At 37.2% G+C, this 20,000-nt stretch overlaps 1 protein-coding gene across 3 annotated transcripts in view; it reads left to right on the forward strand.

Moving 5' to 3' along the window:
- Nucleotides 1-18,359, forward strand: part of slc9a1 (solute carrier family 9 member A1) — a 30,562-nt gene extending 12,203 nt beyond the window's left edge. For 2 of the 3 annotated variants that reach the window (XM_023331321.1, XM_023331322.1), the window contains 12 exons: nt 4,023-4,501; nt 5,320-5,570; nt 7,709-7,926; nt 8,095-8,288; nt 9,954-10,043; nt 11,472-11,542; nt 12,147-12,323; nt 13,559-13,691; nt 13,951-14,052; nt 14,618-14,696; nt 15,834-15,890; nt 17,312-18,359. In XM_023331321.1, coding sequence (XP_023187089.1) covers nt 4,023-4,501; nt 5,320-5,570; nt 7,709-7,926; nt 8,095-8,288; nt 9,954-10,043; nt 11,472-11,542; nt 12,147-12,323; nt 13,559-13,691; nt 13,951-14,052; nt 14,618-14,696; nt 15,834-15,890; nt 17,312-17,577 — 2,117 coding nt within the window. In that variant the 3' untranslated portion in view covers nt 17,578-18,359. The remainder of the gene's footprint in view (nt 1-4,022; nt 4,502-5,319; nt 5,571-7,708; nt 7,927-8,094; nt 8,289-9,953; nt 10,044-11,471; nt 11,543-12,146; nt 12,324-13,558; nt 13,692-13,950; nt 14,053-14,617; nt 14,697-15,833; nt 15,891-17,311) is intronic. The other variant, XM_023331323.1, reaches the window with a different exon arrangement.
- Nucleotides 18,360-20,000: the final 1,641 nt, after the last annotated feature.

The following is a 20,000-nucleotide window of genomic DNA, read 5'->3' on the forward strand; positions in this document are numbered from 1 at the left end:
ATTCCAGTGTTTTGTACCTGTGACACATCTAATAACTGCAGGACACCTGCCCTCGAGGACTGGAGTTTGACACCCCTGATTTAGATTCTGATATGTCTCTGTCAACTGAGCTTGACTCCATTGAAATGCATATTCTTGACTTGGAATCTGTGATTCCGTTGACTTTTTTGATTGGTGTGGCTTGATCAGGTTTCACTCTCCATGTTAAAGTGATATGCTAAGTCAGGTCAGAGTGTTTTGAATATGTTAAACCGAGGGCCTGAATTGCTCCCTCTAGGCACTACTTAAAGTGTGTGCATAGTTGTGTATTTAAAAGAGAGTCTCTGTAACCTTCCAAGCAGGCTGCAAATTATTGACGAAATAATTGAGGTAATTGCTTGATGAATATTAAAAAGTTGTGGTTCTCTTAGAAATAAAGTAGTACCTTAACAAAAATATTTGCTCTCTTTTTTTATTTGGGCCTTTTAAGTCTTGTACTTGCTCTGTGTCTGCTCTGAAAGAGCACTGAAAAATGTCTCTTTGATGTCTCACTTTCAGATGTTAAGCTTTTTTTTCCCATAGCAAGCTGTTTTCCTTTTGGTTCTGGTATGTCTTATTGCTTTTTTTGGCTTAAAGGTGCAGCATACGTATATGTCTTTAAATGTACTTAGAAATTGGGAACAAACTGAAATTGTCAGATGGTTTCATAAAGCAAAACACCTACATTCACAAGATTTCTGAGGCATGATTGTCGTCATTGTTTCTGTTTGTCTGAGAACTAATTAGAGCTTTCTGGGCTTTTTACTGTGTGATCCCATGTCCCCAAACTGAACTGATATACAGCATCTCTCACACCGATGCCTCTGTTACAGTTGGGCATGACTTACTAATTACATAGCAAACTCTATGGTAGTTGAGATATTGTGACCATGAAGGTGCTAATTCATTTTTAAGTCCTCAGTGATCAGTTTAATGCTTCTCTCTACATAGACAGTCTCAGAATAAAAACAAACATAGAACTTAAATCTAGCTCACTAAACATATTTTAAAGACTGAAAGATACTACAGGATAGCAATATCACCCTTCCTGTTTATAGACTTTCTATAGTTTCTTGAGGTGTATTTTTTAAAACGAAGATTTAAGATGAAGAAAAGTGCTTTGCTGTAGACATCTGTAGAGAAATGAAGTGCATTAGACCATGAAATATAATGCCTATTTCTCCAGCAGTGTTGTCATCAAACTGTCTAAGCATTTAATACTTCCACAGATGTCTTGTATATCTGAAAAATTTCTGTTGGAGATTTCTGACATCCTGTCAAGACACATCCATCCACCAATCCATCCATTCATTTTCTCCACCCACTTAATCCTGTTTAGGTTCACAGGAGTCAGAGAGAGTCTTTTGTCAGTCTGAAGCAGTTTGAAGGTTTGAGTACTGCATGGGCAGGTGCACTGACAGGGAATCATTGAAGCACACAATCATATTATAGCAGTCTAACAAAATTCTAATTGTCGTTTCAGTACTGCTGGGATGCAATATGGCACCCAATTTTTTTTGTTACCAGGCCTTTGCAGAGCTCGAGGAAATCAGCTATTTGATTCCCTGTATTTTTGCATGGATGCATCTAAAAGTTGCAGGACGGTAGATGTTGAGAACTAGACTTGGGCATCCTGTCCTGTAGTACTAAACTGAATAAGCTCCCTGTTGTTTTGTATTGATTTAATTTCATTTTAAGAGAAGTAAGGGAGAAAATATAATTGGATTGGATTTTTAAACCAGGCACCTTCCCTAAGAAGTTCTATGTAGGTCTGTATATCTAATGGCTTTGGCATTATTTATTACAAGGTAGGTACTTTTTTATATCAATGCTTAGGGCTGTAAAACTGTATCTATATTTACATGTGCAAAATTATTTGATCAGATTGAAATTTATTTGTATCAAATAATCCAAATACCGGTATATTGTTTAAATGGGCCCAATATTAATTGATCCGATCATGACGTGCATTTATATTAACTAGAACTTATTCAGAATGGAAGCCCTCACATGTGCAGAGTTGTAAAAATTTCCCTTAAAAAACACAGAAATATTTTTTCTTCAATCTGTTCTGAACATAAAAACAAATACAGTAGTGTGTTTCTTTCTGTGCATTCTGAGTGGCCAGAATGGACGCACGCCAGGTTCCAATAACAGTTGAGATCTAACTCCACTGCCTAATTCAACTATAGACTAAGCAGCACATGCTATTGGGCTTCCTGCTTTATAGGTTGAGAGGGTGGGAAGAAATAAACAGAGTTCTGTGCTGCCTCCAACTGTTGCCTTTACCTTCGTAAACATGTGCAGTCAGGTCAGTTGGCCACAATCAGAATAACACAAACAGAAAAAGTGCTAGCATGCATGCCATTCGTATTATCAATTGGCATTTACCCTCTCATTCGGATTAAACTTTCATCCGTTTGAGCTGAATCCATCAGTATATTCCGACTGGGGTTATTTACATGACACAGTTTTATTCTGATATACCGTTTATTCCAATTACTTATGTCCATGTAAACATGCCTGGTGTGTGCCTGACAAAGTTCTGTGACCAAAACATTTCGTAGTAAATTTAGTGGTTTATTGATTGGAAGTTTCTCCTACACATCTTTTTCAGCCATTGGTGAAATTCAGCAGATTTATTTCCAGACCAAATATCTTTCAAGTGCTGATCATGCATAAATGCATAAAAAACATAAAGCAAAAGAGCTTTTGTGGGTATTGGATAATGTGAACTAATGTTTTTGCTATAAACAATACAAGAAACTGTAGTGTGAGTTTTGTGCAGACATACCTTGTGAGGACGAGCTTAATCAAAGCCTATTTTTCATAACTTTTTTAAGGTTCTATCTAAATGTTAGATACATGTGGTATTTTGTTATGTTGTTCCCTGATGAAATTGTTGTCACTTCTGAGCTTGTTCTAATGTTTTGCTTTGCACATACTTTTGTTTCTATTTTGTCTCATTGTCATCTTTCCGTGGAGACATTTGTTACAGTGACATTTGCTTTCAAACATTCAGCTTGACACATACCTGCGTGGCAGCAGTGTACAGTAAATACAGCCAGCCGACTCGCTGGATTTCACTTATCACCTTTTTTATATGTTGTTGGTCAGACAGACCAGACTAACACGCACTTTTGGTGTGTTGGGCTTTATTTGAAACCAACTCCGCCTGGATCACCATTGTTTAAATGTAAAGAAAAAACTTTCAATGGGAAAAACCTTTTCTCACTTATTAGATCAGACTTTCTGCTTGTGGTGGCTTGAGCTGCCTGGAGATTTCAGACATGCTTGTGCAGTTAAGCAAGCCCTCCCTGCCTGAGGCAACAAAAGAGATTTCAATTAGCAGAACTTGCAAAAGTGTATTATGTCGTAATTCAAAAGGGCAAAGAGGTTTAAGGATTTTTTTTTTTTATTTCTCTCGGATCTTTTTCTAATGAATGCTCAGCTAATATATTTCAAATGCAGCCGGACATGTCTGTCAGTTTTATGAATCTCTCTCTTGACCTTTTCAGTATAGTTCACTGTTTACGACTTTATGTGCAGAGAATTTGTTTTGTCAGGTAAACGGTGAAAGCAAGCTCTGGCATGTTGCCCGTCTCGTTGCATTTCCATGAAACATTTTCATTGCAGAACATTAGCAATTTCTAATATACGTTTTACAGTCTGCAGCTAAATCTAACGAAGTCAAAATCTATATATTATTCCATATTTTATTTTACAGCTTATTTTTCTTGTAAGATTTACTTAAACAAAGTAACAGAAATAAATTAAAGGCTTCAAGGTCATTTTGAAGAAAAAAAAAGTTTTGTGTCAACTATTAAGAGACGCTTCTTGTCCAGTTCTTACAAACATAAGCATTTGAATTTTTATTTTAATGTTTATTTGCTGTGGCCTTTATAGCCTGAGTCTTCCCTATTTTCTCCTGATTCCACAAATATGTCAGAAATGTCCACAAACAGATTTTAAATAATTATTTACTCTTTTCCTTTCTATGTCAGGTTTCCATCTGATTCCTCGTCTATCAAACGTCGTGCCAGAGAGCTGCCTGCTAATATCTGTTGGCCTACTAGTCGGAGGAATCCTCAAGCTAGCTCGAGATGAGGTCCCACCAGTCCTAAGCGACCGAATTTTTTTCCTCTGCCTCCTGCCCCCCATCATCCTGGATGCTGGGTACTTCTTGCCTATCCGACCATTTGTGGAAAACATTGGCACAATCCTGATGTTTGCTGTTGTGGGAACTTTATGGAACGCCTTTTTTGTCGGAGGTCTCATCTATGGTGTTTGTCAGCTCGCACAAGACACGTACAGCGAAATCAATCTCGGCAACATTGGGATTCTGCCTTGTCTGCTGTTTGGCTCCATCATCTCTGCTGTGGATCCTGTTGCTGTGCTCGCTGTCTTTGAAGAGATTCACATAAATGAGCTGCTGCACATCTTGGTGTTTGGCGAATCACTGCTGAACGATGCTGTAACAGTGGTAAGTGGTCATAGTTAGAATAAAGAGATTGGTTAGATGCACATCAACAGATGCACATACAAAGCATAAACATTTTCAGTTAAGGGTGAAAGCAGAAAACCCTGCACAAGCAATCTTGATAATGGGTATAATAGTTTATTCACTGACAATGGTTTGGCTAACTTTTGACAACTGAAAACACTGGAACAAAATCAATTCATATTATCAATAACTTAACATACTTGAATTATAGCTATTAAAAGCACAAATTTATAGAACACAGACAGGTATTTTTAACAACATCTTGTGCAACAAATACTTTTACTTGTGCTCAATGCCATCCAGTTTTATCCCCACTGTACATTACTTTCATTCCATCAACACTATTGTCTCCAGGTAACAAATTTACCTCCATGATTTGGCAGCACAGTCTCACGTAGAGAAAGACTAGAATATCCTGTCTGTTGTTGCAAGAGCTTTTATATTGTGAAATGCTAAGCTAGCGGCTTGTGAATAGCATTTATAGGATACACTGAAGCTTATTTTTATGAGCTCAATATAAACTATGACAACATGAGACTTATTATGTGGCTGATTCTATGTTGCTCTATGTTGTAATACACTTTTTGTGAATTTCTGAGGACATATATGCAATTTTTTTGTACAATTTTCTGCACTTTGACAATACAACTGATAATATAATTTATGTTTTATGTGTGTTTGTTCTGGTTTTTTATGCCTTTTCTTTGGATCATCTTTTCATATTTTTTGTTTTCTCACCTGTTTTTTTATCCTTTTACTCTATTTACTCCCAACACCATTATTCTTTGCCCTTCTAGGTACTCTACCATCTATTTGAGGAGTTTATGGAGTCTGGTTCGGTGTCGGCAGTGGACGCCATCCTGGGACTCGTCTCATTCCTCATTGTTGCGTTGGGTGGCGTCCTGGTTGGAGCCTTCTATGGGATCCTGGCTGCCTTCACGTCTCGTTTCACCTCCCACACTAGGGTCATCGAGCCTCTTTTTGTGTTCCTCTACAGCTACATGGCCTACCTGTCGGCAGAGGTGTTCCACCTTTCGGGCATCATGTCGTAAGTTGTGGATGAGGGACATACCAAAGTACAATCTTTCCCTCTCTCTCTTTTTTTAACCCTCCCGCATGGTTAGTGCAACTTCGTCAAACGCATCTACGTTGGTACTGCTTTGAACCTCTCCCATGTTTCCTGTGTGTGTGTATGTCAGAAAAGTTTTTATTAATTTAAATATAAATTTCTGTAGGCTTTTTCTTGAACCTTCAATCTTGTTAATCTCAGTATTTTAACCTGATCTTTATACATTTCTCTTAAGAAAGCTTTAAAGAGAAACTACTACTTGATCTGTTCAGTGAAGATTTATTGGTTTTTACCCAGATAGGTTAAATTTAATTTCTATTACTGAATTATTTTTTTAGCTGTGTAACTTGTTGAGCTACCTGCGATCAGAAATCTAGTTTGTTAGTCTTCAAAAGAAATTAAATGAAAATAGGATCTGTGGTCACATTATCAGGGTTTCCACCAGAAAACTAGCTAAGCTTGCTGGTCAGGGCACCCAGGTGGTCCACCGGGGTTTTGTATTAAAAGATGTTAAGTTGACAGGAAATGTAAAATATTACTGGGTAATTATGTTACTGGAAGACATTGCCAACAATACTTAAACCTACAACTATAGAATCTTAAAAACAACAAATCCCAAATATACAGTTAAAATAAATATAACTTATTTGCACTTCTGTTAAATCCAAATTAAGTCATCAGTTAATGGATCTAAAAACATAATGTAATGCTGAGCACATTTAGAACCCACCCAAGGCATAAGTGAACTAAGAGAATATCAATGCAGTTAAATTTGATTTAATGGTTTCAGCATAGATAAATTAAAAGTTTTTAAATTATTTAACATTTAAATTTAAGATCTTAAGGAGCTGGCAAGTTTACTTTGTAAAAGTTCAAAGAACAACCTTCATAGTTAAATAGTTTTGTTACCATAGCTACAATCTGATGCTCTCAGTTTAGTTTTAGCTCTGTTTGCTTACAAATGCATCTTAGGAGCCAATTACACTAGGCTCCCCTCCCCTCCCAGATTTCACTAAATCTGTGATGAAATGCTGTTAGTGGTGTTAATGTTCTTAGCAGCAAGAGGGGCCCTTAAATCGAATTTTGCTCCAGGCCTCATTCAACATTGGACAGGCCTTGCATGATGAGCTAGACCTGCTGCTGGAGGTAGAGGGATAAATGAGAGATGTGATTTTTTGGCTTTAGTAGCTCTTCCATTTTGGGCCTATTGAGTTTTTAATAAAGGCCACAGAAACTGTTTCGGTTGCCTGGGCTTTAGGGGGGGAGTTGTTCTGATTTTTTATATAAATGTCCATACAGGTGAACCTATATGAGTGATCCGTGTCGAGGTAAACTTCAGAGATCAAGCCGCCTGATTGGTGTGCGCTCCCTGTTCAGTGCATCACCTATGACAACTATAAACCCATCGTTCTTTCAGGAATAATTCTGCCCTGCCAGTAAAATGCTCATTGCGGAAGAGACGCTGGCAGTCTGACTTATTAAAGAAAAAAATTATTATTATTTATTTATTTATTTATTTTAATAAAAACAAAAACAAGCAGCGCTTAGCCTGGTGGGGGCACGTAAAACCTGCTAGACTTATAATACACTGGGAGAGACCCTGCACTATGGTGCACCACTAATTTGAAAATGGCAAACCAACAAGACACAAAGATGCACTGTAAAGGGTCTCAGGTTCCAAAAATAGTATGTGGTTATACTTCAAAGTTTTGTAATAATTCTTAGCACAGTTGATCTATGGGCAGTCTTTCAATTGCAGTAGTATTTCAGTCATACTTTGCCTTCTTATAAGGCTATTTATTTTACCCGATATTTAAATAGTTTTTTCTGTTTATCTACTTCTGCATAGATCATGGCTGGTTTTATGAACACCTCCATATTTTCCGAGGTGGCATTTAATCACCTCCTGCGGTACGCAGTGATTTGTTACCCATTTTAAGATGGTGATAGAAGTTGTTGAGATACTATTTCAAAGTAATCTGTCTTGTGAAATTCAAGCTTTGTAATTGCAGCACTGTCTCGCCTTTTAAAGAAAACGTTTAGCAATATATATGCATCCAGCCAATTTTTTAAAACTTTTGTGTACACAAGATTTCCACTTTTTTTTCTTTCTCCAGGTTAATAGCATGTGGAGCAGTGATGCGACCCTATGTAGAAGCTAATATATCCCACAAGTCCCACACCACTATCAAGTACTTTCTCAAAATGTGGAGCAGCGTCAGTGAGACGTTGATCTTCATCTTTCTGGGTGTGGCCACAGTGGACGGAGAACACCACTGGGACTGGATCTTCATCACAGCGACTCTCATCCTGTGTCTGGTTGCACGAGTCATAGGTCAGATCCCAAATCTCTTTTTTCTTAAAAAGACACTTCAACAGTGAGGATTTCCTTGCAGATTTTTCCAACAGGAAAGGAGGCTTTTTGATGTGCATTGGGTGTATAAAGTCAGTAAAATGATGAAACATTATTTTAATTCCTCTTCTTTTTTCATCTTTTTTTCAGGCGTGGTGGGTCTTACGTTTGTAATTAACAATTTCCGGATCGTCAAGCTGACCACCAAAGATCAGTTCATTATAGCCTATGGTGGACTGCGAGGTGCCATTGCTTTTTCCCTGGGCTTCCTTCTGCACACAGATCACAAGAAGATCTTCCTGACTGCCATCATCACTGTTATTTTCTTCACTGTCTTTGTTCAGGTGAATATACTGAAGCGATTTTTCTATAAGCCCACATTAACTTTAAAGAAACTGTTCAAACTGTTTTTTATTTCCCCTTTTTAATTATTTCTCGTGTTGCCAGATAATCACTTTCCTGCATCACCTGCATCAGTGATCAGCAAACATTTTGGTTTGCAAAAGAACTTTTGGCACAGCACATTTGCATTTATTCATCTACTTTGAATTTTTCCCCTGCGCCAGTGGCCTCATGTCCTCCCTACCTGGAGTTCACAGCTAAATGTGTATTTTCTGACATTTATACTGTGAAATTACGGACGAGGATGTGAAAGTTTGAGATGGTATTTGAATTAGCTGAAATGTTTTTTTTATTTTATTTTTTGGGTTCACCGGTTTTATTTTTTTCCCCCAGATTAAAACCAGTAACATTTTAAATCTTTGCCCATGCTGATCAGCTTATCTGTTTAGTGTTTTTATAATAAACCATTTTGTTTGCTTATAGAGTCCGAATCACTTTTCTGTCTTACTACAGTAGTCATTCCTCCGATTTTCGTAATCATTATAAAATGAGGGAAATACAAGTTACTTTGCATACAGGTTTTGATGTAGACTGTCATTATGAAAAAGCTGCAATGTGCTGTCATCCACTCCATGCCACTGGAGTAAGGCAGACATCTGGTTTAATCTCTTTAAGTAAGAGAAGCAAACAGTCAAGCCTATAGTTGCAGACAGGAACAAAGACACAAAAAGATGCATCTTTTCCTCCATATTAATGAGATTTAGAATTGGCATGGCTTCTGTTTGTGCTCTGGAAGTCCCCCAACATCAGGATACTTCTTTACGCGCTTGTTCCTTCTTTATATGAATAGTCACTGTTTCTATTAGGACCAGAGATGATGTTATGTTGTTTGTGAGTGAGAAAAGTAAGTCAGTGTTGAACAACTCTTAAGTTATTATAAGTTAAGTTATTACAATTGACAGATTTACCTGTCAATAACAGTTTTTTAATTGTCAGAAGAAGCAGCATCATATAAAGTGGTTGGTTTCACCACCACTGAGTTGTTCTGATTGCAAGTCAAGAAACCAGTGGGATTTACTAATTGTTCAGGTGCTGACTACTATTGGCAACACAAGAAAATAACTATGCAATTATCTCTAATTTACATTTAAACAATAAAGGTACTTATTCACAAACCATTACAGGTGCTATCAGAAGTCCTTTTATACAACAACATTTACTATGTATTATATGAGCAGCAGCTACAGTACATTGGTGCTGAACCCAGGGTTGCTCTGAAACCTCAGAGTTTCCAGTCTTCCACATCATAGTGTTTTTTTCTTTTTTTTTGCTTTTAAGTAAAGGCTGCTCACAGATCGGAAAAAGATCCAATTTTTATTTTACAACCCAAGTAAAATCAATAGGTTGTATTCACCATCCAATTTCTCTGTGCATTTCTACTTTATTTATCTGCACCCTGATTTACGAATTGGAAAGCATCAAAGTGGCATTAAAGTAATGTGTTATGTATTACATTACTTTAATGCCAAAACAGATAATAAAAATACTGGAGAGATAAAGTTATCACAATTCAAAAGCACTTGATGATAACAGTCTATTTCCGTCATTGCAAAAGATTAGGAGGGGTTTCACGTGAATAATGCTTTGTTCTTCTCACCCCCTTCAAGGGTATGACCATTAAACCCCTGGTGGAGCTCCTGGCAGTGAAGAAAAAACATGAGGCGAAGCGCTCCATTAATGAGGAGATCCATACCCGGGTACGGCCTATGAAGAGCCAGCTCTTCTCAGTGTTTTTTCATTTGAATGACTAGAGCATGTTCTGTTTCCACTTTCAAGTACACATTCAGAGGCATCCATAGATGGACCAAACTGACACTTTAATCAGCTCTTTCAGGAAGCTTGATGTAATTTACTCAATCAAATGTTGAGCCTTGCCTCCACCCAGTGGCTGTGTAGCAGTACTCCATGTCTGTTCATTGAAAACCATTTCAGAAATTTTTAGCAATTATTGATTTTCTTGCCTCATTCTGTTCCATTAGTGTCTCTGTGCTTAGCGCTTTGTTTAAGCATTTTGTTTAAGTCTTCAGTACCGAATGTTTTTGAGGTTGCAACATAACTACACAAGTCTGGACACCCACAGCACACACACACACACACACATACATACTCTCTAGGGGCTCAGTGATGAGTCACCACTGCTCGAGGCAAGAGGAGCAGACGGTTCTAATGGCTCCTTCAACGTAAAACAGCAGAGATTAGAGGGAGGCCAGAGTTGCACATTGCACAGTGTGGAAAAGGATCTAAACAGACTGCCACCCAGACTTCTGACAAGTCTTTATTTACTCTTATTTTTACAGTAAATGATGTGAGCTACTAGTGCATGTGTTCTCAAGCATGATGCATATTTTTCAAACATGTTTATCATGGAGGTATGATGTATTTTGTAGTGGTACGTTGAACATAATATCCAATCTGATTCTTTAACTGCACTTTTGAGGAAATACTCAGAAAGTCGAGTAATTGTTCTAAACTAGGCCAGTTTGGTGCTAGAATTATAAAAGTGCATCGATCTCTTAGTTGTGGAGTGGCAACACTTTTACAGATGACTCTTCACCCCCACAGCATGGTCCAGTCTGTATATTTATCATTTTCCTCAGCCAAAGCACAAGTGTATACAGTGGTTCTACTTAATGACTTGTTACTATAGCAACACCAGCTGTCAAACTGTCATCTCCAGGCTTAGTCAGAGTATCGGGCCAATCTATGGGTCGGCTGCAGTCTAAACAACAAATCAGTTCTTACATTTCTCTGATTGTGTAAGCAGGAATCCCTCTCCTGTTAATAAAGCTGCTCCAATCAATCACCTGGCAGTGGCTGCTGCTGTTCACTTCCTCTCCTAGATTTTATTTTAAAGTCCGCTGACTGCGGATGTTAAAACTGATGTGCCCAGATATTTGTATTGTTAGTGAAGGCAACAGTGCTGATCCAAGAACTACAAGAAGCAGCTAAATAAAATGTGAATGGTTACTTACAACACATTCTCTCAAAGAAATGGCAAAAGACAAATGTTTCCATATGATACTTTGACTGTGCTTAGAATCATTTGCAGCACACACAAATCATCCCTATTAAAGATGGGGAGGTAGTCTGATCAGTTTTCTTTCTTTTTTCACATCTGCTTTCAGTTCCTTGACCACCTGCTGACTGGGATTGAGGATATCTGTGGACACTATGGACATCACCACTGGAAAAACAAGTATGTATTTTAACTGGAGCAAAGACTGTACCTTGAATATATATTGCTATTATATTTACTATGTACAGTAGTTTAAAAAACCTGAGAGTGATGTGGTCCTTTTTGCTTACAAATTTCCCTTCCAAATTATTTTCAAAAGGAAAAACCTGAAAGTTTTGTCGCTTTCCACTGACTGCTCCTATTGTCAGGAATTGTATAGATGGATTATTAGGGCCAACAAGATGGCCGCTGCTTTGGTTTGTTGCGATGAAGAAAGAGCTGTGACAAAGAAAACTTTCTGTTTACATTCCAACCCTCACCTATTGTGATGAGATACGGATCATGACTGGAAAACATGATCTTGAATTTATGCTTGACATTGAAAGTAAACCTTTTCCACTGGATTTGTCCTTTTCCACCGAATGTGGAAATGTACATTTTGGAAAAGTTTGTACAGGTACTTCACTAAAAGTGAATGTGAGGTAACATAAAAACTATGCATCTAAAATTTTGGTAGGATTTTATTATTTTCATCCTAGAGAAGGATAACTCTTTGACAAGAATGACCTCAATGTCTTTTTTCCTTTTTGTTGTTGTTTATTCATCACTGCCATTCTCCTCTCAGGCTGAACCGCTTTAACAAGAAATATGTGAAGAAGATACTGATTGCAGGCGATCGCTGCAAAGAACCACAGCTCATTGCCTTTTATCACAAACTGGAGATGAAGCACGCTATTCGGATGGTGGAGAGCGGAGGGGGATCTAAGCTCAACTCTTCCTTCCCTTCCACTGTTTCCATGCAGTGAGTACTACAGACTGTATTTACTTAAATTAGCGCTGAATGGAGTGATAAATTCTTCAGCAAAGGTTTAGGGCTGCAACTCACGATTATTTTTGAAATCAGTTATTTCATTGATTATTGTAATTAGGAATGGATTAATCAGATAAAAGAAATTGTCACATTCTGCAGATTTTTCATTTTACTTCTTTAGCCTTTTTATATTAGAAATAAGAACGCAAACATTTTATTGCCTAAAATGCAATAACATAACATTCCTTTCATGTACACTTGATCATTTGAAGCAAAGAATGCATCTGCAGCTAAAAACAAATACTTTAAATAATGTGAAATGCTCAGCCTATTCATCTTGACTTATCAGTACAGTGTAGGGCAAATCTGGTGATTAATTTTGTTATAAACTGATTAATAATTGGATAGTAATTACAGGGTTTTTTTCTGTAGAATTTGAAGTGAGTGGAGATAAAACTGCCACTTGAGGAGTTGTGGATAGAACATATTTACAGACTTTTTTTTTTTTTTTTTATCTTAAATTCAAAATGTATATTTCTTTACAGTTTTGGCTTAACTACTGCTCTGACTACATAGTATTTTTAGCAAATAGCATTCCTGTGTCTGCATATTTAGTGATCTTTTAACATTTAAAAGATCACTAAATTAGATGACCATTTTTTCAGTAATCGCGATTAAACTCATTAATTCCTTCAGCCCTACAAAAGTTACAAATGTTAAGGTCAGGTAAGATTTGACCTTTGCTAATAAAAGCATTTTCCTGTCTATGTTGACATATCTTAAATACGAAAGAAATGCTTTTATGTTTCAACATTTCTGAACAAAAATTATTTTCTTTGAAATAGTTTTATCTTGTGTGGTTGCACCTTGTTTTGGAGGTAAAGAGATAATGAAGAGGGATTACTTTTGTTGCTCAGATTTACCCCCTTTTAAGCACAATTTTTAACAAAAGTCCAACTTCATATAGAAAGAATGACTGGGTAAAAAATAATTCTGGGTAATAGAATTGTTTTAAAGATGTTCTTTCATTAGTAATTCTGCAGAAATGGTCAATCATAATTTTTCGCATCCTTAATATGTGTGAACATGAGGCAGATTTCTCCTTGTTCTGTACTGATCATCTCTGCTCAGTTAGTTACGAATATGACGAACACACGCAAACATGATGATCAGCTATTTTTGCACCAGTCAAAAAAACAACATTTCTGATTGTTTTTCCCTGTTAGGAACATTCAGCCCAAGATCCAGTCTCCTCCTTCTGCTCGACCTGCAGAAAGAGCCCTTCCACAGCTGACCAAAGGTCGAGAGGAAGAGATCAGACAAATCCTCAGGACCAACCTTCAGAGGACACGACAGAGGGTAACTGTCATGATTACTTGTTTACACAAAAATACGACTATATAACTAGTTTCAAACGTACCACTCACTTCAGAGTTATTTATGTATAGAATATATATAGTTATTCTCTCTAGCCACAATCTATCGAGTGTTTACAAGAGGAAGATAAGAAATGGCAGAACCAACAATGTAGATGACCTGAACAACTACATATATATATGTATGTATGCAGTGTTCCCGTGTTAGTCATGCAGAACCTTTTATGCTTTTTGTTTCTCAGTTGCAATCCTACAACAGGCACACTCTGGTGGTTGATCCTGATGAGGAGGGACTTGATGACTTAATCTTAAAAAAGAGGAGGATGATGGAGCTGGACTGGAAGGTATGTAAAACTTCATCTCATAAATCATCTAATGCCATCTGTCAATGAGCTTAAAGTAAATTAAGCATTACTGAAAATATACAGTGTCAATCTGAGAGCAGCCATGAAGAATTAAACTGATGCAGCCAAAAGCATGATTTATTATTTAATTAGAGTCAATTCTGGGTTTACCAAATTGATTTTTTTTTCTGACTCAAAGAGGTGTTAATTTATTCTCTCAGATGAGCAGTCATACATTTTCTTCCGTTTCGTCAGCTTTTAATTGCAAAAGGAAATTGACTCCTTTTTAGGATAAATTAAATGTGCTAGAAGTCACTGAGGATGGGGAGGATTTCTGTAGGCTCCCATAAAGCAAAACATCAAATTCAATTCTGTTTAATAAAGATACTGATTGAGTCAATGGTGACGCAGTGAACACTGTGAGCTGTGATTAATTTCCCTGGAAACTGAGTGAGCCAGAATGCTATTTTCTCATTGCTGTCCTATGTAAGCTTTGTGCAATACTGATGCAGCTGTTTATGACTTAAATATTCTTGCAAAATGGAGTTATTTTCTGTCTTTTCAGATAAAAGAGATGACCAACTACCTGACTGTGCCTCATGCTCAAGGCTCCCCAACTATGAGCAGAACCAGAATGGCTTCAGGTAAATATATGCATCAACTAAACACAAAACTGTAATGGATTTAACCTCTTACTGTCTGATCTCACTTAAAATCCAAGACAAACTTTTCCCCTGTAATAGAACCCAGACGGACCAGATATATTTTATGTAGGTATTGTTCAGTAATTGAATGCTTTTCATGCTTTAGTGCACAGGTGTCAAACTCCAGTCCTCGAGGGCCGCTGTCCTGCAGTCTTTAGATGTGCCACAGGTACAAAACACTGGAATGAAATGGCTTAATTAGCTCCTTCTTGTGTAGATCAGTTTTCCAGAGCCTTAATGACCTAATTATTCAATTCAGGTGTGGTGCAGCAGAGGCACGTCTAAACGTTGCAGGACACCGGCCCTTGAGGACTGGAGTTTGACACCCCTGCTTTAGTGTTTCAGAACATCAAACTAATTAAGATATTAGTCAAAGACAACACAGCTAAACATAAAATGCAGTTTTTTTAATGGAGGCGTTGACTATTAAGGAAGGAAAAATCCAAACCTACCTGGCCCTGTGTGAAAAAGTGATTGCCTTCTGCCCCCTCCCTTGTTAAAATAGAACTTGCCTATGGACTATCACACCTGATTTCACTCTCTGTAGCCTCATCCAGGCCTGATAACTGCCACACCTGTTCTCAATCAAAACATCACTTAAATAGGACCTTTCTGACAAAGTGAAGTACACCAAAGGATCCTCAAAAGTTTGACATCATGGCAAGATACAAAGAAATACATGAAATAAAGTAGGAAAGAGTTCACAAAAGACCCCACACCAACATTCAAAGAATCAGGTCACACTTAGTGCAGTGCCAATCCATGTAATGATGCATTCCTTCTGTACAAAATGTATCTTAAATGGTCTTAAATTTGAGTTGGTAAAACCTGCAGAAACCCTGAAAACTGTATTTTATGTTTATTTGTGACTGGCTAATATTTAAATGTGTTTGATACTCTCAAACACAGAAGTGTGACAAACTTAACAAAGGAAAACCAGGAAGGGGCCACATACTTTCTCACACCACTGTATGTTCTATAAACTGTTCTAATGTCCCTCCCCTTCCCGACTCCTCTGATGGAAACATGTTTGCATTTGCGAGCCGGCATTTAAACCAGAGTTTGGTTTCATTTTAGGCAGAAATACTGATTTCATACCTCCTCAGCAGAAAAAAGGAAACAAACAGTCAGCAGGTATGTAGAGTAAAGCGTAGTCCTCTGAAGGACAGATGTGCCAACAGCAACTCTAATCTGCATGTTTTTATTTCTTCATTATTAATTAAGATATGCAGGTAGGCTCTAATTAGCAGCATGTTGTGTATGAGGAGCTTCAGCAGCGTCTCTATAAGCTTAAACATAGTAGAATAATAGCAGCATGTGTTTATTTCTCATTGAAAACTGCTGTGCTCAGCATTTGCTGAACTGCAAAAGTGTCTAATTAGACGAGTGACGTTATGACCTCTAAATGTAGTTCATATTTTTCTCCCTTTGCACATTACCGCTAAAACCAGATGTTAACATTACATTGTATGAAAAGACACCCAGGCTTTTATGTTCTAACTTCACATAACCTGTTTTAGTTAAGCAAAGGTTACCAACAATATTTTTATTTGATAAATACCTTAGTATTGAGAGAGATTTTTGTGTTTTTTTAATTATTATTTTATTAGCATTCTTTAAATTGAAAGGTAAGGTTGACATACCTTTCCTAGGCATTTGGTAGAATTGCCTTTGAAACTGTAACTGTATTACTTGGATCAGAATTTTGGTCCATTTTTCATGTCAGAAGTGATGTAGACTGCCTAACTTGCACACCTTTTCAGCTCCCGCAATTTGTATTTGTAGCTGAGATCAGGGCTTTTTTTGTGGGTCACTACAGAACATTGCCTTAGTTGCTTCAATATTTCCACATAATGCTCTTTCCTTGTGATGACATCATGACATCTTTTTTTGTGAAGTGCACTAGTTCTTCCTGCAGTTTTCTGACTCCTGCTCTTACATTTGAAGGTTTCATAATTTATCCACCAAATGCAACTGTGGTCATTAGGCAAAATCCTCTTGTGAACTGACTGATTCTTCTTTTGGTATATTTCTGATGTCACACAGCGTTGCCTTACAATGCATTCACAGGTGTAAAAATTATCTGGCATTTATCAAATTGAAATAATTTGGTAATTATAACAGCTCTAAAGTCGGAAAGGTTTAGACTAATTTAATGTCGGAGTGAGAAAAACATGACTGGTTTTTTTATACACTGTATGTTAAACATCTGGTCTCAACTGTCTAGGCCAGGGGTGGACAACTCCAGGCCTCGAGGTCCGGTCTCCTGCAACTTTTAGATGTATCTCTACTTCAACACGCCTGAGTCAAATAATGAGGTCATTAGCAGGACTCTGGAGAACCTGACTGCACTTAGGAGGTGATTCAGCTGTTGGATTCAAGTGTGTTGGACCAGGGAGACATCTAAGAGTTGCAGGACACTGGCCCCCGGGGACCAGGATTGCCCAATCCTGGTCTAGGCTCATGCATGCCAATTGAATAATAAAACTGTATGTAATCGGTTTCAAAACCCTAATATTGCTGATAGCCTAGTAATGTTATTGTTTTGCCTGCAGATTCACAGGCTTATGTAAAGCCAGGTGCAAAAGGCGTGCCCAGCATCCAGATTGACCTGGCATCTCCACAGTCTCCAGACTCCGTCAGGCTGTTGGATGAGGTCGGACAGGACCAAGGCTTGACGATGAGCCTTCCTTCAAGTTCAAGCAGAGCTTACAAAACTGGTGGGAAAGATGACGATAGAGATCAGCAGAAACTGTTAAGGTGCCTGAGCGACCCGGGCCCCAGTGCGGATGAGGATGAGGATGAGCCCATACCAACTTAAGATGCAGATCTCTTAGAGAAGAGTTGCTGCTCTGGTTGGAATTTTCTCAAAATAACAAAAATGCAAATGCTGGAAGAACTAGTAATAAATAGCAAGAGAACAAGCCTGAGGGGAAAAAGAGCCATTACCTTATTATTGTCATTGCTCTTTATTTTGTTGACAGCAGTAGAAATTTACTGATGCAACTAAAATCTGGGAGAAGTCGGATTTCATGACTGACGATCTGAGACGTTCAGGAAAGAACTATGCATTACCAAAGCTTTGGACTGTTTTAGTGTCAGAAAATGTTATTTTTATCTTATGTCATTAATGTTAAGTTCAGTGAGACATTCAGGGCCTCTTGTCCTGAACATAATCAGTAAAAATAAATGTAAATTTTTCACTTTCCTTGTCAAGCTTTGCACTTTAGATTTTAGTTTTCACCATCAATCTGTCTGCTGTATTCAAACACAGATGTAGCTGTTTGAGACGTTTGGCCTTTTTTCACTAGAATATTATCTTCTTTGCCTTATTTAAAATGACATATCTTTTTTTTTTTTATTTCACCATTAACTGTTTGAAATCATATTGCAGTGTGTGGATTCGAAGCTGGATGTGTGTTTACTCTGCAGGACACTGAGTTAAAGAACGATACATCTGTAAAGACTGCAGCCTTTTTCTACGACTACGGCGTTAATTATATGGGACCCTCTTTATCGCAGGAGGTTGGTGAGTTTTTTTTTTGTTTGTTTTTTTTACCCCTCCAGGGGGTCTTTTGTGGGCTCTGGTGTCCCTTATATGAAAGTAGGTTGACAGGAAAGGGGGTAGGGAAGGAGGGGGGGGAGACATGCGGCAAATATTGTTGGGTCCGGGAGTCGAACCCGCGACAGCCGCGTCGAGGACTCAAGGCCTCCAAACATGGGTCGCGCTTATCCCCTACGCCACCACGGTTTTCCTTAGGAACTGAGTTTGTCTGGAAGTTGGAGAAGATTTTGGTACCATTCTGAGCTAACATGGTACATCGTACATAAAATAACTTTTATCTACAAATATTTACCTCAGTTATAAGAACCTGTTTAAGGTCTGGTTAAAAGTTGTTAAAGCAATTTTTTCCCCTCATACTTTAATAGCCAAGTGCCCAGTAGCAACCAGTTTCTAATATCACATATTTTAAATGTTTTTTTTGTTGTTGTTGTTGTTTTCAGTTTGTACAGCCATCTATTCATGTGTTATAACCTTCTGAATCACTGACTGTCTGCATGTCATTGGAAAAAATTTAAATCTATGCAGGATAGATGTTTAAAATGCAGTGATTAATATCCTCTTTTCTATACCCTTTAAAAGTGGTTTAGCTTCTCTACTCATGCAAAAATATTACTAAAGGTGAAGTTAAAAATCAAACTTGGGCATTATAGAAAACAGTGAATGATAAAATAAATTCACATGAACTTTTGCACAGTCTAGCTACTAACTTATTTATCAGCTAATCCTGTTTGATAAAACTCAAATCATGTTAACCTAACTATCAACATCATCGTTGTTTACCTGTACAGAAACAGAAATGTCAAATTTCCACATAATTTTACAATATTTAATAAGGTTTTCCAACTGTTAGTTTACATTTTTATATAACATCAGTTTGTTGGAGAACATAATTGTGCTCTTTAAACTTAAAAAACCTAAATATCAAACAACTGAATTCATTTTGTTTTTATAGTCCTTGTGCTAATTATAAAACTTATTTGCTGGTTTATGCTATATTACTGGTGTAAAGATGGAAAGAAATACAAATTATTAATAAAATGTATACATTTTTACTTGACAAAAACATTAAAATCTTATTTATTGTGGTACCCTCACAATGTTTTCACTTTCCTGTTATTTATAGTTTATGAATTATATGTAATATGGCACTAAAGCTAAGACTAAATTAAATTAAAAATATAGATATTTTTTTCCCAACTTCATGAGACAACAACTGGTATAAGAAAGATTTGGTATTTCTTTCCACAAGGATTTCACCCAATATAGGGAAGAAATTTACGTTATTGACCAAAGTTTGCATTTAAACTGGAGAAAGATTTCCAGTGATAGTTGTGTAAGATCATAATTTACCTCTGCACCTTTTTCTGGTTGAAATAATACATTTGATGTCACCCTGAACGTTTGTCATCAAGTTCAGTGGATGAAGGGTGCTGACTAGTTTGACTTTAACAATGATTTTGAGTCACAGATTTCTGCTTTCAAACATCTGTGGAGAAATGCCAGAGTAATATGTTTTGTTTTAATGTCCTATAGCATTAATGTTCTGATGCTTATGTAAAAACAACCACAAGAAATGTGGATCATTAACAGACTTTAAATGTAAAAGAGGAAAATGCCATTGTTCTGTCCTGCATGTTTACAATGTTCCTTCAAAAAAAAGTATGGTGTCAGATTAATTA

The sequence above is a fragment of the Xiphophorus maculatus genome, chromosome 3 (assembly GCF_002775205.1).
Source record: "Xiphophorus maculatus strain JP 163 A chromosome 3, X_maculatus-5.0-male, whole genome shotgun sequence".
Classification (NCBI taxonomy): domain Eukaryota; kingdom Metazoa; phylum Chordata; class Actinopteri; order Cyprinodontiformes; family Poeciliidae; genus Xiphophorus; species Xiphophorus maculatus.